Raw genomic sequence first — 20,749 nt, 5'->3', positions numbered from 1 at the left:
CCAAACATCAATTGAGTCTGATATTTGGTAAAATGGATGTTGTGAGGTGAGGTCCAATGTTGGAAGATTAGTTCTGGATCACAAACATCACTCTAACGCATCCCAAATGTACAGGATGGAGCTTCATCACTTCAGAGAACACAGTTCTCCACTGCTCCACAGTCTCAATATGACATCATCCAAGTAGAATATGAATCAAATTAAACACAATTTATTGAATTTTCATAATAAACTGATAGTTTCCATCTGCATCTAAATAAGGACATCACACAGAGGAGTTCCTGTAAACTACAGGGGGCTCTGTACCTACAGCAATAAGTCTGCCATGACCTGGAAAACAAGACTAAAGTTAATGAGGCTGAGGCTCCGGCACAACAGCAGGTGGACTGGTGAGGAACCCCATGCTGCTATGTATGTACGGTGACTACTGCTCTGTCTCGTCATGTTTTGCATGTTGTGTGTGCCATTTTAGGTCTGAGGACACAGCTTAGTTTCACTGATTAAATAACGTTAAAATTAAAACTACAAAGATTCATGTGTGTAACTGAGCTCTACACTCAGAGAAAAGTTACGGTATAGGTGCATATTAAAATATTAAAAAGTAATGAAAACAAAATGCTTTAGTGACCGATTTATTTTTAAAAAGAGGGCATCAAACAATCTTTTCTGGCTTAAGACGTTTTTACAAAAAATCACAGTTATTCATTGCAATATCAGGTGATAAATCTAAGTGTATTTTATTGTTTTAAACTGGGAATATATGACATTTTTTTCTGTTTCAGTTTCACAATCTTTACCAACATCATAAACTCTCTAACAATTCACCGCTGTCTCTGGTCAGAACCAAAGCATTTAGACAAACATCAGATGGATAGGTTTATTTATTTTACTTTTACTCTTTCAAAATGGAAAGTATCCTGCTCAAAGTCAGTTTGTGTGAAGAATAAAGGATGAACACATTCTACCTGTTTGTTTTTTGAGCTGTTCATTTGGCTGAAACACATTCTATGCTGTGCTAAAACCCTGAGCGCCCCAACATACAGAGAAAAGGAGTCCAGAGTCAGAGTCCAAAACCAGAATCTCTCTCGGTTTGGGGGATACTCACTGCAGCCAGTTTGTCGAATCGTGCAAACAGTTCATTCAGGGTCATAACCAGCTCCTGTGCTGTACACTGGGACGCCAGACTGGTGAAGCCCTCGATGTCAGCAAAGAGGATGCTGCAGAGAGTGAGAGAGAAAAAAAAGAAGGTCATACCAATGTAAAAAAGTAGTGTGTATTCAGCTCAGTTTATAGTGGTGATCTTCCACTTTAGGTCCTGCACAGCATGCACCCGCACACACACACACACACACACTTGCATAGCTCTGTTACCACGGTTACCTGTGCAATTTGTGAGATGATTGCCTGCAGGCCATTTTGACTGACAATTCAAGAGGCAGACGTTTACATAGATACAATAACAGCTATGAGCCATCCCCACAATAGTAACCCCAGTGACTCAGCTCCATTACCATGCCAATGGCGATGAGTACTGGCTCAGGGCGGCGCACAGGGTCTCTATGGTAATAGAAGACATTCATAATATAATGAAACCAATGGGGAAAAAGTTCAGGCTACAAAAGAGAATCCGAGAAGACTGACTGACAGTCTTCCATGAGAACAAGGTAACGGATATGGCCCTCCATTGTGGGGCTCTTCTGGTGAGAGACAAGTGAGACAAAAAGCTGCACTGGTTCAGATGAACTCAAGGTATATAATAATGCTGTTACAGTTCAGTATTCGGCTGCAGAACCATCTACTAGGAGTGAGACGAGGAGGGACAATGTAACGGATCCAGCTCTAATAGAAATATCTGAGTGCTAACCCTAGGGCCTGGTGATGGCTGACACGGGAGATAGTGAGGCTCGCTGATTGAGGCTACTGTGTGCAACCAAAGTGACCTCTCTGTTCATCCTCTCTGAATCCCAGTGTGAAAGAGAATTTCCACAAATGCTTCAAGGCTCCTCCGAATGAGAAGATGTTTTTGTGCAACACAAAGCTCCTGCTGTACTCCGAGCATGTGACCTCCATTTCCAGCCACACGGAGCCTGCTGCTGCTGTCTAAGAAAAGCTTCCAGCTTTCACCTGACTGTTTAACCTTTGGTGCACTGTACCAAATTATTCCTTCACAGGAAATGGAATCTGATCATGTCTCAGTTTACATGAAAAAAATTGTACCTTTTCAGTTCTTTTCAGCTCCAAAGAAAACAGACTGAATTCTCACTGCACCACAATTAATGACTCTGTTGTTCTAGTTCAGCATCATGGGAAAACTTGGAAAAACACAGAAAACAATTCTCAAAATGATAGCCAGTGAACAATCCCTCATTCATTCATTTATCCAGTTCAGAGTCGCGGTAGGTCCGGAGCTCACCCGGAATCACTGGGTGCAAGGTGGGATCACACCCCAGAGGGGGTGTCAGTCTTTCACTGGCTAACACACACTCACACTGACACCTATGGACACTTGAGTTGCCAATCCACCTACCAACGTGTGTTGGCGGGTGTTGTTCCTGGAGGAAACCCACGTGGACACAGGGAGAACACACCAAACTCCTCACCGACAGTCACACGGAGTAGGACTTGAACCCACAATCTCCAGGTCCCTGCACCTGTGGCGCCAACCCGAACAGTCTCTCAACTAGGCTAAATAAATTGCTTAGAGGTAGGAATGGGCACAAATTTTTTGATTAAATGAGAATGTTTAGAATGTTCTATATCAAAATGGCATTACAAATTATATATACAAATGACCTTTTCTATTGTTACTAATTCTTATTAATATTGTTTTTGCTTCATTCGAAGACGTTATAATGTGTTTCGGGGTATAATTTGTTTCATGGACTTAATAAACTGTGCCATTTGAAATAAGTAATAAATAAATAAAATAAAAAATATTTTTAAATAGAATTGAAGAACACATTCTAGGCTGAATGAATGCCAAGTGAAAATGAACACTTCTATTAGCCTGGGAAGTGGGGCTTGGTGGAAGTGTATTAACAGATTATAAATTGAATAACGTCATGTAAAATTTATAGTCAAATTTCACTGAAATGCCAATGCCTATTTATTTATTATTATTTACTATTAATGAGAGCGGAGCTCACCGAGTCCTTGCAATAAATTACAACTCCAATTCCAATGAAGTTGGAAAGTTGTGTAAAGCATAAATGAAAACAGAATATGATGATTTGCAAATCCTTTTCAACCTACATTCAACTGAATACATTACAAAGACAAGATATTTAATGTTCATACATATCAATTGTTATAGGGTTTTTTTTGCAAATATTCACTCGTTTTGAATTTGAACCAACTTTGAACGCCCGTGACCTTCGATCCCTCAGACGGCACTGCATTAAAAATTGACATCATTCTGTAACGAATATTACCACATGGGCTCAGGAACACTTCAGAAAACCATTGTCAGTGAACACAGTTCATCGCTCCATCTACAAATGCAAATTAAAACTCTACCATGCAAAGCAAAAGCCATATATCAACAACACCCAGAAATGCCGCCAGCTTCTCTGGGCCCGAGCTCATCTGTAATGAACTGACGCAAATTGGAAAAGTGTCCTGTGGTCTGACGAGGACACATTTCAAATTGTTTTTGGAAATCACGGACGTCGTGTCCTCCGGGCTAAAGAGGAAAAGGACTGTCCTTATCGTTAGCAGCGAAAAAAGTTCAAAAGCCAGAATTTCTGATATGGGGATGTGTTAGTGCCCATGGCATGGGTAACTTATACATCTGTGAAGGCACCATAAATGCTGAAAGGTACATACAGAATTTAGAGCAATATATGCTACCATCCAAGCAACATCTTTTTCAGGGACGTCCCTGCTTGTTTCAGCAAGACAATGCCAAGCCACATTCTGCGTGTTTTACAACAGTGTGGCTTCGTAGTAAAAGAGTGCGGGTACTAGACTGGCCTGCCTGCATTCCAGACCTGTCTCTCAGTGAAAATGTCTGGTGCATTATGAAGCGCGTGGCGGCACGGTGGTGCAGCAGGTAGTGTCGCAGTCACACAGCTCCAGGGGCCTGGAGGTTATGGGTTCGATTCCCGCTCCGGGTGACTGTCTGTGAGGAGTTGGTGTGTTCTCTCCGTGTCCGTGTGGGTTTCCTCTGGGTGCTCCGGTTTCCTCCCACAGTCCAAAAACACACGTTGGTAGGTGGATTGGTGACTCAAGTGTCCGTAGGTGTGAGTGAATGTGTGTGTGTTGCCCTGTGAAGGACTGGCGCCCCCTCCAGGGTGTATTCCCGCCTTGCGCGCAATGATTCCAGGTAGGCTCTGGACCCACCGCGGCCCTGAATTGGATAAGTGGTTACAGAAAATGAATGAATGAATGAATTATGATTCGCAAAATTTGACAAAAACGGAGACCATGGACTGTTGAGCAACTGAAGTTGTACATCAAGCAAGAATGGGAAAGAACTCCACATACAAAGCTTCAACAATTAGTGTCCTCAGTTCCCAAACGCTTACTGAGTGTTGTTAAAAGGAAAAGTGATGTAACACCGTGGAAAACATTACCCTGTCCCAACTTTTTTGGAACGTGTTGCAGGCCTCAAATTCAAAAATGAGTAAATATTTGGGGGAAAAAAAAATAATAATAAATAAATAAATAAAAATATTGTTGTTGATGGCACACATTAGATGCTGAGATTTCTGTAGTAATGAACACTAGTGCACCATCAGATTGCCCACCTCTAACAAATTTTGCTGATAAAAGAATTTTTTGTTGCTTTGTTTTCCATTTTTTTTTTAAACAAACAGCATAGATCAGTATAGCACCAGTGGACAGGTCCATTGTTGCTGCTAAAAATAAACAGCAGATATAATCTCAGTCACTTCCTTCTAGTGGTGGATTAAGTGTAACAGTAAGAACAGCAAGGTGCTGTGTCTGGCTGAAGCCCCCCTGTACAGAGGACAGGTGGGAGGACTGCTCTGAAACATTCAGTAGGTCCTTAAGCCACACTTAATGGTTGGTGTGGAGGTGAGTCATCAGCTCCCTGCAGCACAAGCCCAATGTGCAGGTCTGAGAGCAGACAGTCTTGCAGTCTACAGAGCCCCAAGGAGCTCCTGCTTGTAGATACACTTTCAGAGTGTTCAGTTTTTTCAATCTTTACAGAAACCACAGTCAAATACACAAATTTGTAAACACCTGCTCATGCATCATTTCTTCAAAAATAAAGTGTCTTAGTAGGTAGTTTAACCCCTTACAGCTTATGCTAGATTTGGAACATTTCTTTGAGGATTCAGAGGCATTCAAACCACAAGAGCATTAGTGAGGTCGGGTACTCACTGTTTTTTCGGTGGAGATTAATCAAGCTGGTTGTGCATGACTGAATGTCTGCATCTATATCTTAAAGTAGCTGAACACACATTAATGAATTTGTGGTGACAGCATCCTTCAGGTCACTTGTGAACGTGCTGTTCAGTTACATAAAGAGAACAGAGGTTGCTTGATTCCTGTGCTGACAGAAAATTGAACTGTAAAAAATAGGGGCAGGAAATGAGTTCCCAGGGAAAATTCCAGTAAGTGAGTGAAATCAGGGTCACTCCGCTGCTGAGGAAGCTGTTGAGGGATGCTTCAGCGGGTCGCTGTGGACACAGCTCTGGCCAAAAAGCCCCAGGAAGGAATGCTGTGCAGAATCACACTTCCTGCTTACATAACGTGACCCTGTAAAGTCCTTCAAGGGTCAGTGCTCGGCCCGTATCAAAGCAGCTGTGGGGCTGGAGAAGTCACCCTCGTGACCCCTGTACCCCTGGAGCTGGCACTGCCAGTCCTACAGCCTTTCATCTCCCCAACATTTAACCCCCTACCAAACTTCCCTTCTGCTGCCTGCCCTCCAAATTCCCACTCATGTGACGAGGCTGTGATTAGACTGGAGTGACATACTGTTCAGACAGACGTCTGCAGGCAGGAGAACAGCAGGATATTCAGCATTCTGTCAAATGATTAACAAGAAATCAGACCGGTGGCTATATCAAATGGGCACAGACTAAAAACATAAAATGGGGACAGCAAGAACTGCACAGGAGTCAGAGCCCCACGTTTGCAGAACTCTGTAGTGAACTTATATAATTAGTAGGAATTTCTTGTAAGACTATTAATGGTCTGTAGAAATAAATTTTTTTAATGATTTTTTTCCCCATATAAATTATTATTTTTTTTTTGCCATCTTTTATTTCCCCATATCAATTTTTTTTACCTTCTTAGTCACCACACTTAGAGGATGGCCACCCCGTTTATTACATATGACACAAATTGTTTAATATATATAAATATATGTATTATATATTTTTTAAATACAGGTATATTCATATCTAAAAAAAAAAAAAAAAAGAGTGGTGGTCACTCTTTTGGCCAGGGGCAGTAGAAGGGACCGTTTTCTAGACACACCTCATGTATATGTTATCATTTTTTTCTGCCACACTATGCTGTCTGTTTTCATTTTCACTGATGTCTAAGGGCAGCTGGTCCTACATAAGATTGCCTGTCTGCTTTTTCTTCCTCCGACATTTCCCCCCCATCTGCATTGGGCCTCTATCCACATGTCTGTGTGTGGGCTTTAGTCAAGAACAAGAAGTGCAGCATAGGCCTGTTACGTGACTACCCTCAATAATTAAGCAACGTGTGTCCTCTAGGAACACAGCCGTCAATATTGCACTTAGGGAGATGAGAGGCAGCAGCAGATCGGCTGGCAGCACACTTACATAAGACCTTTTGGGGTGTTGGTGGGGTAAGTTCTCAGTAGCTTGCTGAAGGATTTTTATTATTATTATTTATAAAGGTGGGATTCTGACAGGACAAAGTCTGCTGAAAAACAGGCAACAGGGGCAAGAGCCAGGCAGACAGTCTGTTCCAACAACAACACAATCATCATGTGCCAACTCAGGGTAACACTAACAAAAAGTGCCCAAACACACCATGACAACCTGTACTGCTCTGTAACCCAAGGCCTTGGCAGGAGGCCCCCCCCCCGCCCCCCATTTTTTCTGTTCTCCCTGTCTGTCACTGAGCTGAGCCCCAATTACAAATTACAGTAAGGAGCATTAGCTCTGAAATCAGCCAAGCTCAGAGGCTAATAATACTCTATCCACCCCCCACTCCAAAATGAGTCAGCTAAGACCAACCATCCTCAGGACATGTCTTTATCCCTCGTTTCTCATTTATCCATTTATTCCAAATAATGCCACAACTTAATAATACTCTATACTGAAGCTGCAAAATCTCACTGCACCAACTTTAGTGAATTCATTTGTGGTCCAAATGTTGAGGCCACATATGTAATTGCTTCCCCTTTAAGAATGTCTTAAAAAGGGGGCATATTCCATCATTTTACCCACCAACAAACACAGTTCTGCTTTGACCAAACATGCTTTGACCAAAACCACATGGATCAAAAAACACAGCACAGTTCTCCCCCTGTCTATACAGCATGGTTCAGAATGGCCAGTTTCAGCACCAGTTCCTTTAAATGAGAATGAGCCACAGCTCAGCACAAGAGCCCAGGAGCGAAGAGCAGACATGCTGGTTTTTACACATTTACACTCAGTTCTCTTTTTTTTTTTCCTCTCCATTCTTGGTTTAGTTGAATGTAACCAGCATTCTGACTTCTTTGTACTTGTTCTACCCCGTTTAACCCCATCCTTGCCCTCCCTCACATAATTCATTGTGTGATTGGAGAAACTTGCCTGTTACCCAAGTACACTCTTAAAAATAAAGGTGTTACAAAGGTTTCTTTGAGTGATGCCATAGAAGAACCACTTTGGGTTCCATAAAGAACCATGTTTGTTTAAGAGATGTTTGAGTGTGAAGAGCCTTATAAGGTTAAAAAATCCATCACTCGATTTTAAGCCAGTCCACACTGCCTTCTTTGTGACACCCAAGAATGGGTCCACAGTCATTTTTTTTTCCGTTTCGGAACACAAAACCTCCAGCATCACACATGCTGCTTCTGTAGACATTATTGACAGTTTCTTTCACGATGGCATAAAAACTAATGCAACAACACATGATTGGTCAACATCAAAATTTTCAATGTTGACAGTCTGCTGGCGAAAAACATTTTATGGCACCAATATTGTGTAATGTGAAAGACAAAAATATAATGTAGTCTGATCTTGGCATGAACCGCTAAACAATACCCACAACTTGTTTTGAAATAGGCAGATCACAACTAACTGTCTGGGTTGTATTATTTCAGTTTGTGATTTTTTTCCCCTCATAACATTTCCCCTTTAAGGAATAAGCCTCTGCTTGGGGAAAGAAGTGGTGAAAAAAGGTGATGACAGCAATAAAGCTCGCACCTAAATACCAAATGCAGTGCCTACCGTTGTGGTCTAAAACAACTGGCTGTTACGTCCAGCTTATCCAAATAAAGCGAACATGTGAATATTTATGCAGTGTAATTACTGCAAGCTCTCTTAGGTTCTGTTCTATATTGGTCTCAATGTAAGAGTATGGATCAGAGCTGAGGCACGAAGACCAGGAATGTGGACGTTAATGGAGTCTGTTCTCTCCAAAAGCAGCAGAACAACTGGGAAGAAATGTGTGAAAATGAAAGCACAAGTTTTTCATCAACTGACAATCAAAGGAAGTAACTCCATTTCATACACTCTGCAGAACCTCCTGCAATTTATTTCAGTAACAAAGTTATAAGATGTGAAACACAGCTGAAATCTTTCTAAATTGAAAGAAAATGAGCATTAAAAGCCTCAGGGACTAATATGAATTCTTAGTATTTCTAATATGTATTATTCTGCTCGGCCAATGTCCATATTTGTTGGAGAGAGAGTACTCAAACCAATTACTAATATCAGTCTGCCCCTGTCTCTCTCTCTCTCTCTCTGTGTGTGTGTGTGTGTGTGTGTGTGTGTGTGTTCTCCAAAACAGGTGGACTAGATTGATTTGATTAGTCTATGATTACTGAAGCAAACAGACAGGATTAAAGCCCATACCTCTTTTACACTTAGCTAATTGGGACACATCACAGAGCTCAAGAATTGGACTGAAAGTGCTTGTTTATGAGCTCCCTGAAAAGGCACCTTAAAGCACTGGTTGGAAAAACAGGCCATTCCACATAAAAGGACCATATCTGACACTCTTTAGTTTGTTTCATATCCAACATATTCATAATTCGCTTTGGTGAACAATTTCTCCAAATATCTTATTCCTCACTTATACGATGTTCTTTCTCCTCCTCCCCTCAATAATGGTAAGTGTCTAGTGTTCTGATTGTCTATACTTTCAAAGCAATTTCAAGGGTATAAACACACAGTAGAACCAAAGGTCTCTCATAAATACAATACCTGACAACTACAGTTTATTTTCTGTGTTTTCTTGTCCTTGAAAAATTGAGCATTTTTGAGCATATATTTCCTTAGGTATTTTTTTTTGTTTTATGTTCCTTTAAAACTGGGATCCTTTTGGCATAATTTTAAACTGCAGTAATCCACTGAAGGTCATCATGACACTGAAGATTTCCTTGCCAACAGACATGAACTTAGTTAAATATCGCAAAAATGAATATAAATATATGACTATATATAAATATTATATCTCAATAAACCGGGTAATAAATTTATATCTCAAATTTAAAAAATCAAATTTATTTGTCTAACACTTTTTACAACTGCTGTTGTCACAAAGCTGCTTCACAGAATTCCAGTAAAGACAGAAGTTTTAACATGAAATGTCAATAAACCCCCAAAGAGCAAGCCAGGGGCATAGGGGGAACCTATCCTACTCTAGTCACCTTTATTCCACTAAATGTCCATTTGCATTTCCTGTCAATTTTACCTTTAAAAATGTTATGAGAACTGAGATTTGCTGGAATAAGCCTTTATAGATATTTATGTATGTTCACGTCAGTTTTAATGACAGCCTTTGTTGGTGTTACTAAGCAGCCTAACAAATGAACGCCTACAGTAATGTTTTAAAAGTGTTTCTATGTATCTATGTACCCAGCCATTAAAACATTTGGATCAGTCTATTAATTAACAACAAATCAACAAAATATTTGTCCATATTCCTAAACATCTTAACAGACATCTTTTTCCTCACACAAATTGCAGTCCAGCTAAAGCCTTCTGTATTTGAAGATTACTGAATGACCGGGAACATAGTGTGTAGCCTTATACTCTCTGATGCCATGAATAATGGCAAAAAGAGTGAGTGGGACGGCAGTCACCATTTCCCTCTGCAGTGAAATCCAAACTGCTCCCTGCCAAACTCTTTTCCCCTCAGCTAATCTAACAGCACTCCAGTGGATTTAGCTTTCTCATCTGAAGAAAGTCAACATTCATCATGTGTACCCACCACAAATCCCACTACTCTAAAGTGAGACCCACAAACCGAGACCTCATATGGGCACAATTAATAAACTCCAGCATGTATTATTAATATAACAAAAACATTGAGGGCTTTCAAATAAATAAAAGTCCAACTCCAGTCCAACTGTTAGATCATACAGAGACAGTGGGGGTCTGAAATAGAATGCAAAGTACTCTGAGAGAGAGAGAGAGAGAGGGGTGAAAAGAAGACAGGGAAAGAGGAATTGAAAGAAAGAAGAGAGAGACAAATAGAGAAGGCAAAAAGAAATCAAAGCAAAAAGAGAGTTGAGTGGGGTGCGGGAGGTGAGGCTGGGGGAGATAAATATAAACTGACTGTGTGTGTGTGATTGGAATTAAGGCTGCAGTGTGTGGTTGAGAGGAAACCAGCGCGTGATGTGAGGGAATGTGTCTGTTAGCACAGAGAAGTGCGGCTCTGGATACGGCTGGTCAGTTCAGATCAGACTGAGAAACTATGGCTCACCCCCAGAGAGCAAGAGAGTGGAGGGCTCTATTCTACGCTATACAGCTGTACATTAAGCTCACAAGAGCAGTGCTCTCGCCACAAGATGGAGCTAAAACTGGAGTTTATACACTTCACACTGAAGAAAGCGATTCAGCCAAATCTACAGCAATGGCCCCAAGAATGTAGGGAAATTGATTTCTCTCAGAAAAAAATAATATCTGAAATTATACAGTAGTAGTTTATTTTAAGCAGACCTACTACATGTAGATAGAGCAATGCTTTTAATTATAACTTACAATATTGTGTTTTCTCAGAATTAAAATGTAGACAGGCAAATTAGATTATATACAAATAAAATATACATAATCCTTATATAAACAAAAGGCAAAAGCCTTTGGATGACCTCAGAATTAAAATGTTAGAAGATTATTGTTTAAGCAGAAACTCTTTGTATTTAAAGAAAGAAATAAATTAAAGAGAACTAGGTAAGCATACTTTTGCTGGACCACCAATAACCATTGTCACAGAGGTGTTTCTGACATTTCACAAACAGGGAACCCAAAATACATACCCTTGTCATTGAAAGGTCTGGAGAAGCTCTGGTGCTTCATATCAATGTCTTTGGTTACATGTGGTTTTAATTATGTGATTGTGTAATAAATACAGAAATGAAAATGGAGCACAAAGTTTTGTTCATAAAATATAAACACCAGCATCTGTGTTTTTCTTGTTCATTTTATTTAAAAATACCAGATGATCTACCACCAAAGAACAAAGAAGAACAAGAACATTGTGTTGATTTTATGAATAACAGTTACTTATGTATTAGGTGTAACTGGTTAAAGCATGTAAGGTTTAATGTGGCTGTGCGCAGCTATATGGAGTTTTATAAACACACTAACGCCACAAAATGTCTCCCCACCAATTCCCTTTACAATATTTCAAGCAAAGAAACACATGTGAAATAAGACAAATTCAGCCGTCCTCTCCTCTCTGTGAGATATAATGTGTGTAAAGTTCTGAGCTGTCCTGCTGAGCTTGTGAACTAACCAACGCCGAGCCGAGGCTCTGGCCAACGCCCATGGTGTCACACCAAACACAGCCCCAGAAACACACACAAATGGAGCGAGTTCCTGTCTTATTTCCAAGTTTGTCTGTGGAAACGCACCGAATGGTTCCAATTATTGTTCATGAACTCATTGGTGGAAAAGTTCTATGTGAAACATGACTGAGCTAACCGTATAAATAACAGAAGGTAAAATGTTCCTACTCACGCATGCACACTTGAGCATTAGGAGTCAGTCAGTCAGTAAGGGAAAATGCCTGTTCTAAGCCGGCCTGGCAATAATAATAATAATAATAGTTCATATAAAAATCTGAGTTTAGCATGAGCCCCGGTATGAGCAACATAGGACTGTATTCATACAATTGTTTTCTCGAATTGGCTCAGCGCTACTGTTTTTGCTTTTACATTAGGCAAATTTGGTCTCCTGATTCCTGGAACTGGGTACTCGTGGTTCCACCCAAGCCAAACAGGGTCTAAAAGTAACATGTAAACTTTGAAAAGCTTCTCTGGCCAATCAGTCTGCAATCTCAGTGAAATCCAGACATCCATCATAAACTACATGTCTGTAAAATCTCCAAGCTTCAGTAGAGATCACATTTGGTTTTATCCAAATCTCAACTACAGCTCATAAAATCCATGGTCTTTTGAAGAGGTTCAAATGCTCCTTCGATTGAAGTCTGATGAAAGACTAGAGCAAGAGTACAACTGAGCAACAAGGAATGAAAAAAGTACGTCTCCAAACTTATGTATGAAGCTGTGTTTAGTCCAAATAAAGGAAAACAAGTGAGTACACAAATGAAATCGGGGTGTTGGGGCAGGGTCATCAGTCTTAAGGCTACATGACAATGCAGAGCAATTGTAACCATCACAGATTAACAGCTATGCTCCTGCAACACAGAATTATTGCAGGATATTGTATCACCTAAAATTCAGTTAAGCTTTACTTGAACTTCCTGTCACCAGGATAAAATATTTTACTTCAACACAGAAAACAGAATGTGAAAAAACAACATTGTTGCATCTCAGTATAATTTTGTGCCATGTCTTCTCACACATACAGAATCACATGTACATGTGTGAAAAGACATGGCACAAAATATACTGTGTTATTATTATGGTACACAGTCATTCAGCAGATGTTGAAGGCTTCTGCTGCCATTGTTAAAGGACGTCTTCTGACAGCATGCCTTTAAGAAAATGACACTAATTTACGCCTAGTTTAGAAAACTCCACACTGTTTGAGCAACCAGCATTTGCCAGGTAAGTGTCAAGTCAAGTAGAAAATGTAATTAGCCACACTTCCAACATTTCCACTCATTTTCCTCCTCATCTTCCAAAGAGGACAAATTTAGTTCTACATACTGGCTGAGTCTAACACATTTACGAATGTGTACAAGTGTGTTTTTTATAAACGAGACTCGTACAACCACTCCGGACATAGGGCCCGCTATATCATTACTAGAACCATGTTTTCTAGTTAGATTCGGCACTGGCACTTCCTTCACCTCTACAGGCTATAGTGGTAACCACTAGCATCAGTAGTGGTAAAAATTGGCCCACACAAAAATCTGAAGAGAAAACAAACTCAATAGAATATGTGCATAAATTAAACATTTGGATTTGATTATATATATTTGATTATAACTAATCTTCTCATCTAATCTCAATACTAAAACACTGAACATGAACAATCATCAACCAGTTCATTAACAATGTAGAATAGAAATTTATAGACTATTAATATTACATTTACAAATGTGGAAATTAATCCGCCATCAACCATGATCTGCCATGATTTTCAGCCCAAATATGCAATCTGCATTAAATGTTTGGACACAGAACAGGCCAAGCCATAGCACAACATTTTCTCCAGGCCCAAGGCACAACCTAAAACATCAGTATATACAAAGGACAATAAAAAGAGCAGATGCACAAAGCTGCAACCACAAACGTGATATTACACTCATCATGATTATTACATCATCCAGTGAGGATTTTCAGTCAGGTTCAGAAGCTGAATCAGCAGAGATCTTTGTAAGAGCCTGCTGCCAATATATAGTGAAATATATCTTCAGCCCTCAATATAATATATGCATTTCTCCAACACCTTCATTCACAGCTTGCATCAAAGCTTATTGTGAGTGTAAATACCTCAGTACAGACTAGTATCATCAAATGCCAAAGAATGTATGTTCTGTGTTGAATAGACTGGCTGTCTCCTGTGTGTTGTTTGAATGACAATTATCACTTTTCAATTTAAATTTTCATTATAGAGTAACGCCTCTGGAAAATCAAAACATTAGGAAACAAGAGAGAAACAGAGGTTCAATCCCAAATGACTGCTTACTCCCTATGAAGTTCACTGCCTAAGTCATGAACTATTAAGATCAAGACTGAGTAATTTCATTATATATTTCTTAATCAACATCATTTACATTTATTTATATTTGGGACTCAGAAAGCTAATGCTATCTACATGTAAACATTGCAGTTTAAAGAATTAAAAAATTATCTGCATCTGAGTTGACGGTGTCTCATTTATTCATCATTTACAATACATAACCAAAACACTATGGCCTAATATACTCAGTAGTTTAACACTGCAAGGGCAAGGAGCTTTTTAAATTAGTCTACAAAACAATTCTCAGAAAACAACCCCAGAAACAGGTCAAGTGAAATGTGTTGTGTGTCTGTTCTTGCATGTGTGAAAAGTGAAGGTTCACAGTGACCCTGACACCTCAGGGTGGGTTTTGCCACTTTCTTACCTCACATTGTCATGCTTCTGGATGTAGATCTTGTGAAACATCATATCCTCCTGCTTGGCATTTATGTCGGCTTTCATCTCCATGGCAACATGTCGGGGAAGCACAGAGAGCAGGAGGCGTTCCTGCAAAAAAAGAAGGAAAAAAAAAAGAAAAAGGAGACTGTCATAATTGTAACTAACCCACTGAGGACTTAGTGAAGGCCATCTTTTCCACTCTCTGTCCAGATTTCTTGACCATCAAACCCTGCTGAGAGGAGACGTCACTGGAGACAATAGTGACGTCTGTCCAATATGTATGAAAAACAGAGGGGAAATACACATCCAATGAAACCTTAAAAATAAGAGCGCCAACAACAGTACACTGGAGCCTTGACGCAGAAAAACTAGCATGGGTTAATGAACATTCCAATTGATATTAACATATTTTTGTGTGTCTGTAAATGATTTGAAAGTTTAAAGTATTATTATTAAGCTCAAAGAACCAAACAAAATGTAAAAGATCTAAACCCATTCTCAGATGCATATGTTTAAGCCAAGGACATTTAAATCATTCATTTTATTGTTCTGAGCAGACTGAAACTTTTATTTTGTGACAGTTCTGGGCTTTTATTATTTTAAAGCAGCGCTGTCAAACCCAGTTGCCTGCTCTCATTATTCTACAATGATAGGTTAAGTTTATAGTTAGGGTATCATAGTCAGGGACCATAAGAGGACTGCGTCATCTCTGATGAACCCCAGGGCATATATTAAACTCTGCCCTGGACTGATTTAGGAGCAGCTGGGATGCTAAGCTCTTAGTGGGGGGACCCTTCTGATCTCTACATGTCTGTGGGGTTTGAAATGAGCTGGGCTACAGGAAGCAGCTTACAAGATGCACAGATCTTTCTTGGTTAAAGGACTTTTACATGATAAAGGACATGTAGCATGAGCTTCAGGTTCAAATACTGAAAATACTGCAGCTGAATTATTCTAAGTAATCTGTACCTTCTGGTGATGCTTATTTTTTTTAAATCTAAAAAGCAAACAATGCAAATGTACATAATCATAATAAATGTCCAATAAAATTAAAATATCATGAATAGAAAAAACATTTCAAATTGTATTAGTCGCACTTCTTCAAATATGCATTATTTGCTAGACCAGTGCCTGAATATATTGTGATCATCTGGATTTCATCATAAAAAAAAAAAACAAAAAAAAAAAAAAAACAAACACCTTTCTGATTTAAGCCTAGGTTTAATTTGTAACTGGAAAACCGGCCTCTGTTTGTGCTGTCTTTTGGACACTGTCCCTAACAGAAAAGGGCTCATTCTGGAGCTTAGTTAAAGAAGCTCCAGAAAGAGATTTAGGTTGAAGAGTGTTTTTCAGCAGAGAGGCATCCAAATCGATGCTAAAGCATGATTGTAAAAATAAAACTTGCTGTTGCAGCACTGTGCTGAGCTCCCAGCTGTGCTGCCTGGAGAGCTCTTTCCTCACCTGCTGTTGGTTTTCTCTCTGTGAGTGGAGGCGGGCCTGAATGCACTCTCTAGTCTCCTGGAAGGCCTGTCTCTGAGAGCCCTCGGCTGGGTAGTGTGTACACACTCCTACTATGTTGGTGCAGGAGAAGATCAGCACGTTGGACACAAGCTGTGAAAGAAACAGAAACAAGATTGAACAGAGTGCTTACAACATGGAAAACAAGGGTGGGATATGCTGGACTTATCAATATATCCCCTCAGCTGCATTTTCTCTTATTATTTGTTCACGAATACACAGAAAACTGTGAATCAGAGAGAAAAACATACCCTCTCTCCAAAAGACACTATGAGAAGGTTTAAAATAGATGCCCCAAACTGAGTAGAGACCAGTCTCATTGCTCTCATTGAGATTTTGGCTTGTACATTGTGTACATAACCTGGGTTTCTAAGATAAGTAGAAAGCACCACTTTAAAAACTGGCATTCACTGTAGAGGGTGTGATAAGCTGGAGCAGTAGACAGTAGTGGCTGTTTAGTGTCTGCATGTCTTATCCTATTAGTAGGTCATCCTTTTCCACTTTATCTCTCGGCATCTTGATTTCCACCAAACATTAGTCTAAGCCTAGAGATTTCCATAACATCTCAGAGACTGAGCTACTCTTTCACAAATACATCTTTGCCATGACCTCAGTCTCAGCCAGAGAGTAACAGCAGGCTTATCAGCTTTATATAGACTTTGTTTGTGTGTGTATTTCTGCGACTGTATTTATCAAATTTGGCAGATGCTCTTATCCACATAACGAACAAATCTTTAATCATACTACAGATCTAGGCTCAAGCAGAGTTAGGAGCCTCGTCTGAGAGAGAGAGAGAGAGAGGGAGAGAGAGAGAGAGAGAGAGAGAGAGAGAGAGAGAGAACCCCTAGAAGCACAAAGCGCCAGTCCTTTCATATTTTAAGTTATTTATTTTAAACATGGCAAGTCTTTAAATTCTGAATCAGCATTAGAGGTGCATGCAGATAGCTCTAGAGTTCAGATTCCCGCATATGAATAAATGTAAATGATGCTGTATTAGGAATATATAATGCACTATTAAGATCTAGATTCACTAATGATTTGAGATTAACACCTGTTTTTCTTATGCATCATGGTGTTTTGACGCCTCTCTTTAAGAGGTACTATGGCCCCCTACTGGGCTCGCACAGATAATGCAGCCATTTTAATACTCGTCAGGATGGGGATGTTTTCAAAAACGGAGAGAGGAAAATCTCTGTTTTTAAAAATAAACAGATTCGTGTTAACGGGGCCTAAATGTAACCTCACAGTCAGATGAAAGGATAATCACATACAAAACATAATTAAAACAACTCTTGAAGTGTTTCAGAAAGACTGAAGAATTTCCAGTTAGAACTGAAGTTGTCTATATGTGCTGAGAGTGGAAACCAATTGTCATTAGGGTCCATTTATATGAAAACAAGGCACCTGGAGGTTGTTTGTGGAGAAGCCTATAGGAAGAAAGACACTGTCATGCCTTCATCAATATACAACAGAAGCTCTATTCCATACAGCACAAAATAAAATACATTAAGTCAAACCAATGTCTTTATCAGCTCATAAAGCCATTTATTTAATGGAAAAAGAGGGTCCGTTATTAAGACAAAACAGTGCAGGTACGAGATGAGAAAATTACAAAACAGCCCATTCAACACAGGTTCCGGAGTATATTTACATTATATGTCCAAAAGTTTGTAGACTCGTGATATTTAGTACTCTACTCTGCACCTACTCTTACACACATGTGAAGACATGTATACACACACAACTAGTTTAAGTCTCATAGAAAAGCACTACAAATATAAAAGAGACACACTTCACCAGCCACTTATGAACTGAAAAATCACCAGGCTCAATAACAACTGTTAGCCTGAGGGATATAAATCCACCAGGACTGGGTTGTGGAGCAGTGAAACTTTATTCCCTGAAGAGATGGAGCACCACTCCCTCTTTTACATGAGTTGAACTAGAATTCAGTCCTCATCACTGAATGCAGCGCCATCCTCAAAGCTATGTTCCAACATTTATTCTAAAGTTTTCCTAAAGTTCCTGATGCAGCAGCAAAGAAAATGTTTCAGAATCAACCTTGTGTGTGCTGGAGTGTATGAGGAGTTCTCACTTGAGGAATTTGTAATTCAAGTAGACGACTATTACTCCTACTAAATAGTTTTGCATGGTTCTATCAGACTCAATGCACTTTGCGGTAGACTTACCAGTCAGCCGCATGAACACATCACCCACTGCTTTATTCTGCAACATTTGTCCTGGCCCAGAAAGCCATTTCATTTAGACCAAATTAACTCACAACTTGGCATTCGATATCTTCATGCAAACTGGATTAGCCGTCTCTCTAGTGTATTACTGGGTGTAGAGGTCCTGCAGCCTCACAGCATGTGCTGTGTGTGGTGTGGACTGCATGTCTGCTGCAGCTGTTCTCCAGCTCCTGCTCCACCACTGGCATGGAAATGTGTGTGCACACACACACACACACATTAGATAAAGCTTCCAGGATGTCAATGCATATATTCCCAGGAAACAATACTGTTCTATTTATAAACCCCACCTCCCTCGCTGCCCTTATTAGGAAGCTGACAGAATGCCCTTGTCCATGAGTGGGAGGAGGACCAATAAAGACACTCCAACCACAGTTCAACAGTGCACTGCTCAAAAGTGAGAAGACAAACATCAGGAATTTAATACTTCAGTGTCATCTAACATGAAAGGGCAATGATAATGCTGTGTGTAATGTGTCTCTCTCTGAAAAGAATGCTGACTGTTAGATTACGAGACAAACCAAATAGCAATATTTTGTTATTATTTTTAAAAAATAAAAAACTAAAAATAATAGTTGCTGTCATCACACAATGTGGTGTACACAATCTGGTACAATGTAAGAATAACATGGAGAATTGAGCTTCTGTTGCTGATACTTCAGGTTCAGCATCACAAAAACCACATTATGTAACACTTAGACAAAGGTCACAAACTTCATAGTATCATCGCATCATTCAAGCAATTCAAAGCAGTAAATCATGTTCTGTACTTGGATATAATTTTTTAATAGTGCTGGACATGCATCAGGGTTTAGGATTGCCATGTTCCCTGGTTAATGTTATATGAAAAAAAAAAGAGGTTATTTCTAGCTCCTCCTCATCTCTACACTTAAACATGTTTCTAAGGAGTGAAAGAGAAAGCAACATCATTGGGTTCTGCTGTAGAGAAATAACTGCTAAATCTTAGTCAAGGGCAGTCAATGCAGTAAAGTGCTGATGCTGCAGACCTGAGTGTGAGGAGGAGCCTTTGAGGAAATACAGAGAGCTTCAGCCTCTAAGCATGAGCCAAGCTGACAGTTCAAAATCTACTAATCGCAATGGAGGTGGAGGGAGAGGAAGCAAAAGCTTCTCACCTGATTAATGTATATATGTGCTGAGACATATTTATTCTTTAACTGAAGGGGGGGGGGATTATATATATGGTAGTAAATAATAATGGATGTATAAAGATCATAAATCACATTAGCATTGATAGAGAGATTTCTCTAAAATCATAATGACACTGGATATATGTTTAGAGCTGATTCCATCCAGATGCATAATTAATCAGTCAATACATTTAAGAATCATATATGCCTGGCTTTCATGACTGGTTCCATCCAGATTTCTCTGGATGTGTCCATCAACGTCTCTTGACCCTGGTGCAACATGCATTAATTTATCTTTGTCAAATTTCCTTGCAGCACTGCATGTTGAGTAATGTAATATGTATAATTGGGCAGTTCAGGTCCATGAGGAAAGCAGAACAAGGTCAGTGAGTAATAATGGATGTTCTTAGTCTGTATTGCTCCAGCAGGAGATCTATTGAGTAATGCACTCTGAGGAGCAGGTCATGCTAACCTTCTGAATGTACCTAACAGATTTCTAGTAACTCTGAACAGCAGAGAACAACATAATCCCAGAAAAGAACAATCTAAAAACTCACCTTATCTACTGCAGGTACTGTTCATTACTCAGAAGCTGAAGGGACAGAACTACAGCTTCAGAATAAAACCACAGGTATAGAGATCCAAAAACAGAGCCCCTAAAATCCAAATCTGGTGATTAAAGAACTGTCTTGCCAAGTACATTCAGGACATTTCTGTATTAAACCACCCATTTATACATTCGTAAATCAATTACGTCTTGCTTTTTCATCTGAAACATACAGTAAAACTTAAACAAATATAATTGTGCATGTAACCTATGTGAATACACACACACACACACACACACCCTGAGGAATAGTGCAGAGTTATAGATGACTTTTCTCATGGGTACTTGATGTTGAAGGAAGATTCCATGTGTTTCTTCACTCCACCTACCCCCAATATTCCTGTCAGTTTAGTGGAATGAACGTCAAGTCCCAAGCTCACTTCTCTAACCATTAGGCCACGCCTTACTCATCTAGATAGTAATGTGTTATAATAGTTCATATCCTGCTATTAAGCCAAAGAACGAAGCTGCTCAGTGATCCAGACTAAAATCTCACAGCTGGAGCTGATGTAGAACAGTGGGGAGACAGAGCAGACT

General features: G+C 39.7%; 1 protein-coding gene across 3 annotated transcripts in view; it reads right to left on the bottom strand.

The window, feature by feature from the left end:
• The window catches only part of adcy5 (adenylate cyclase 5), a 101,905-nt gene that overhangs the window by 32,684 nt on the left and 48,472 nt on the right, over positions 1 to 20,749 (bottom strand). For all 3 annotated transcript variants that reach the window (XM_066685998.1, XM_066685999.1, XM_066686000.1), the window contains 3 exons: positions 16,152 to 16,301; positions 14,677 to 14,798; positions 1,106 to 1,217 (listed from right to left, as the gene is read on the bottom strand). In XM_066685998.1, the coding sequence (XP_066542095.1) occupies positions 1,106 to 1,217; positions 14,677 to 14,798; positions 16,152 to 16,301 (384 nt within the window). The remainder of the gene's footprint in view (positions 1 to 1,105; positions 1,218 to 14,676; positions 14,799 to 16,151; positions 16,302 to 20,749) is intronic.

Source organism: Hoplias malabaricus, chromosome 12 (genome assembly GCF_029633855.1).
Source record: "Hoplias malabaricus isolate fHopMal1 chromosome 12, fHopMal1.hap1, whole genome shotgun sequence".
Classification (NCBI taxonomy): domain Eukaryota; kingdom Metazoa; phylum Chordata; class Actinopteri; order Characiformes; family Erythrinidae; genus Hoplias; species Hoplias malabaricus.
Note: the sequence above shows the minus strand (reverse complement) of the source record. Positions and strands in the feature narration are given on the sequence as shown.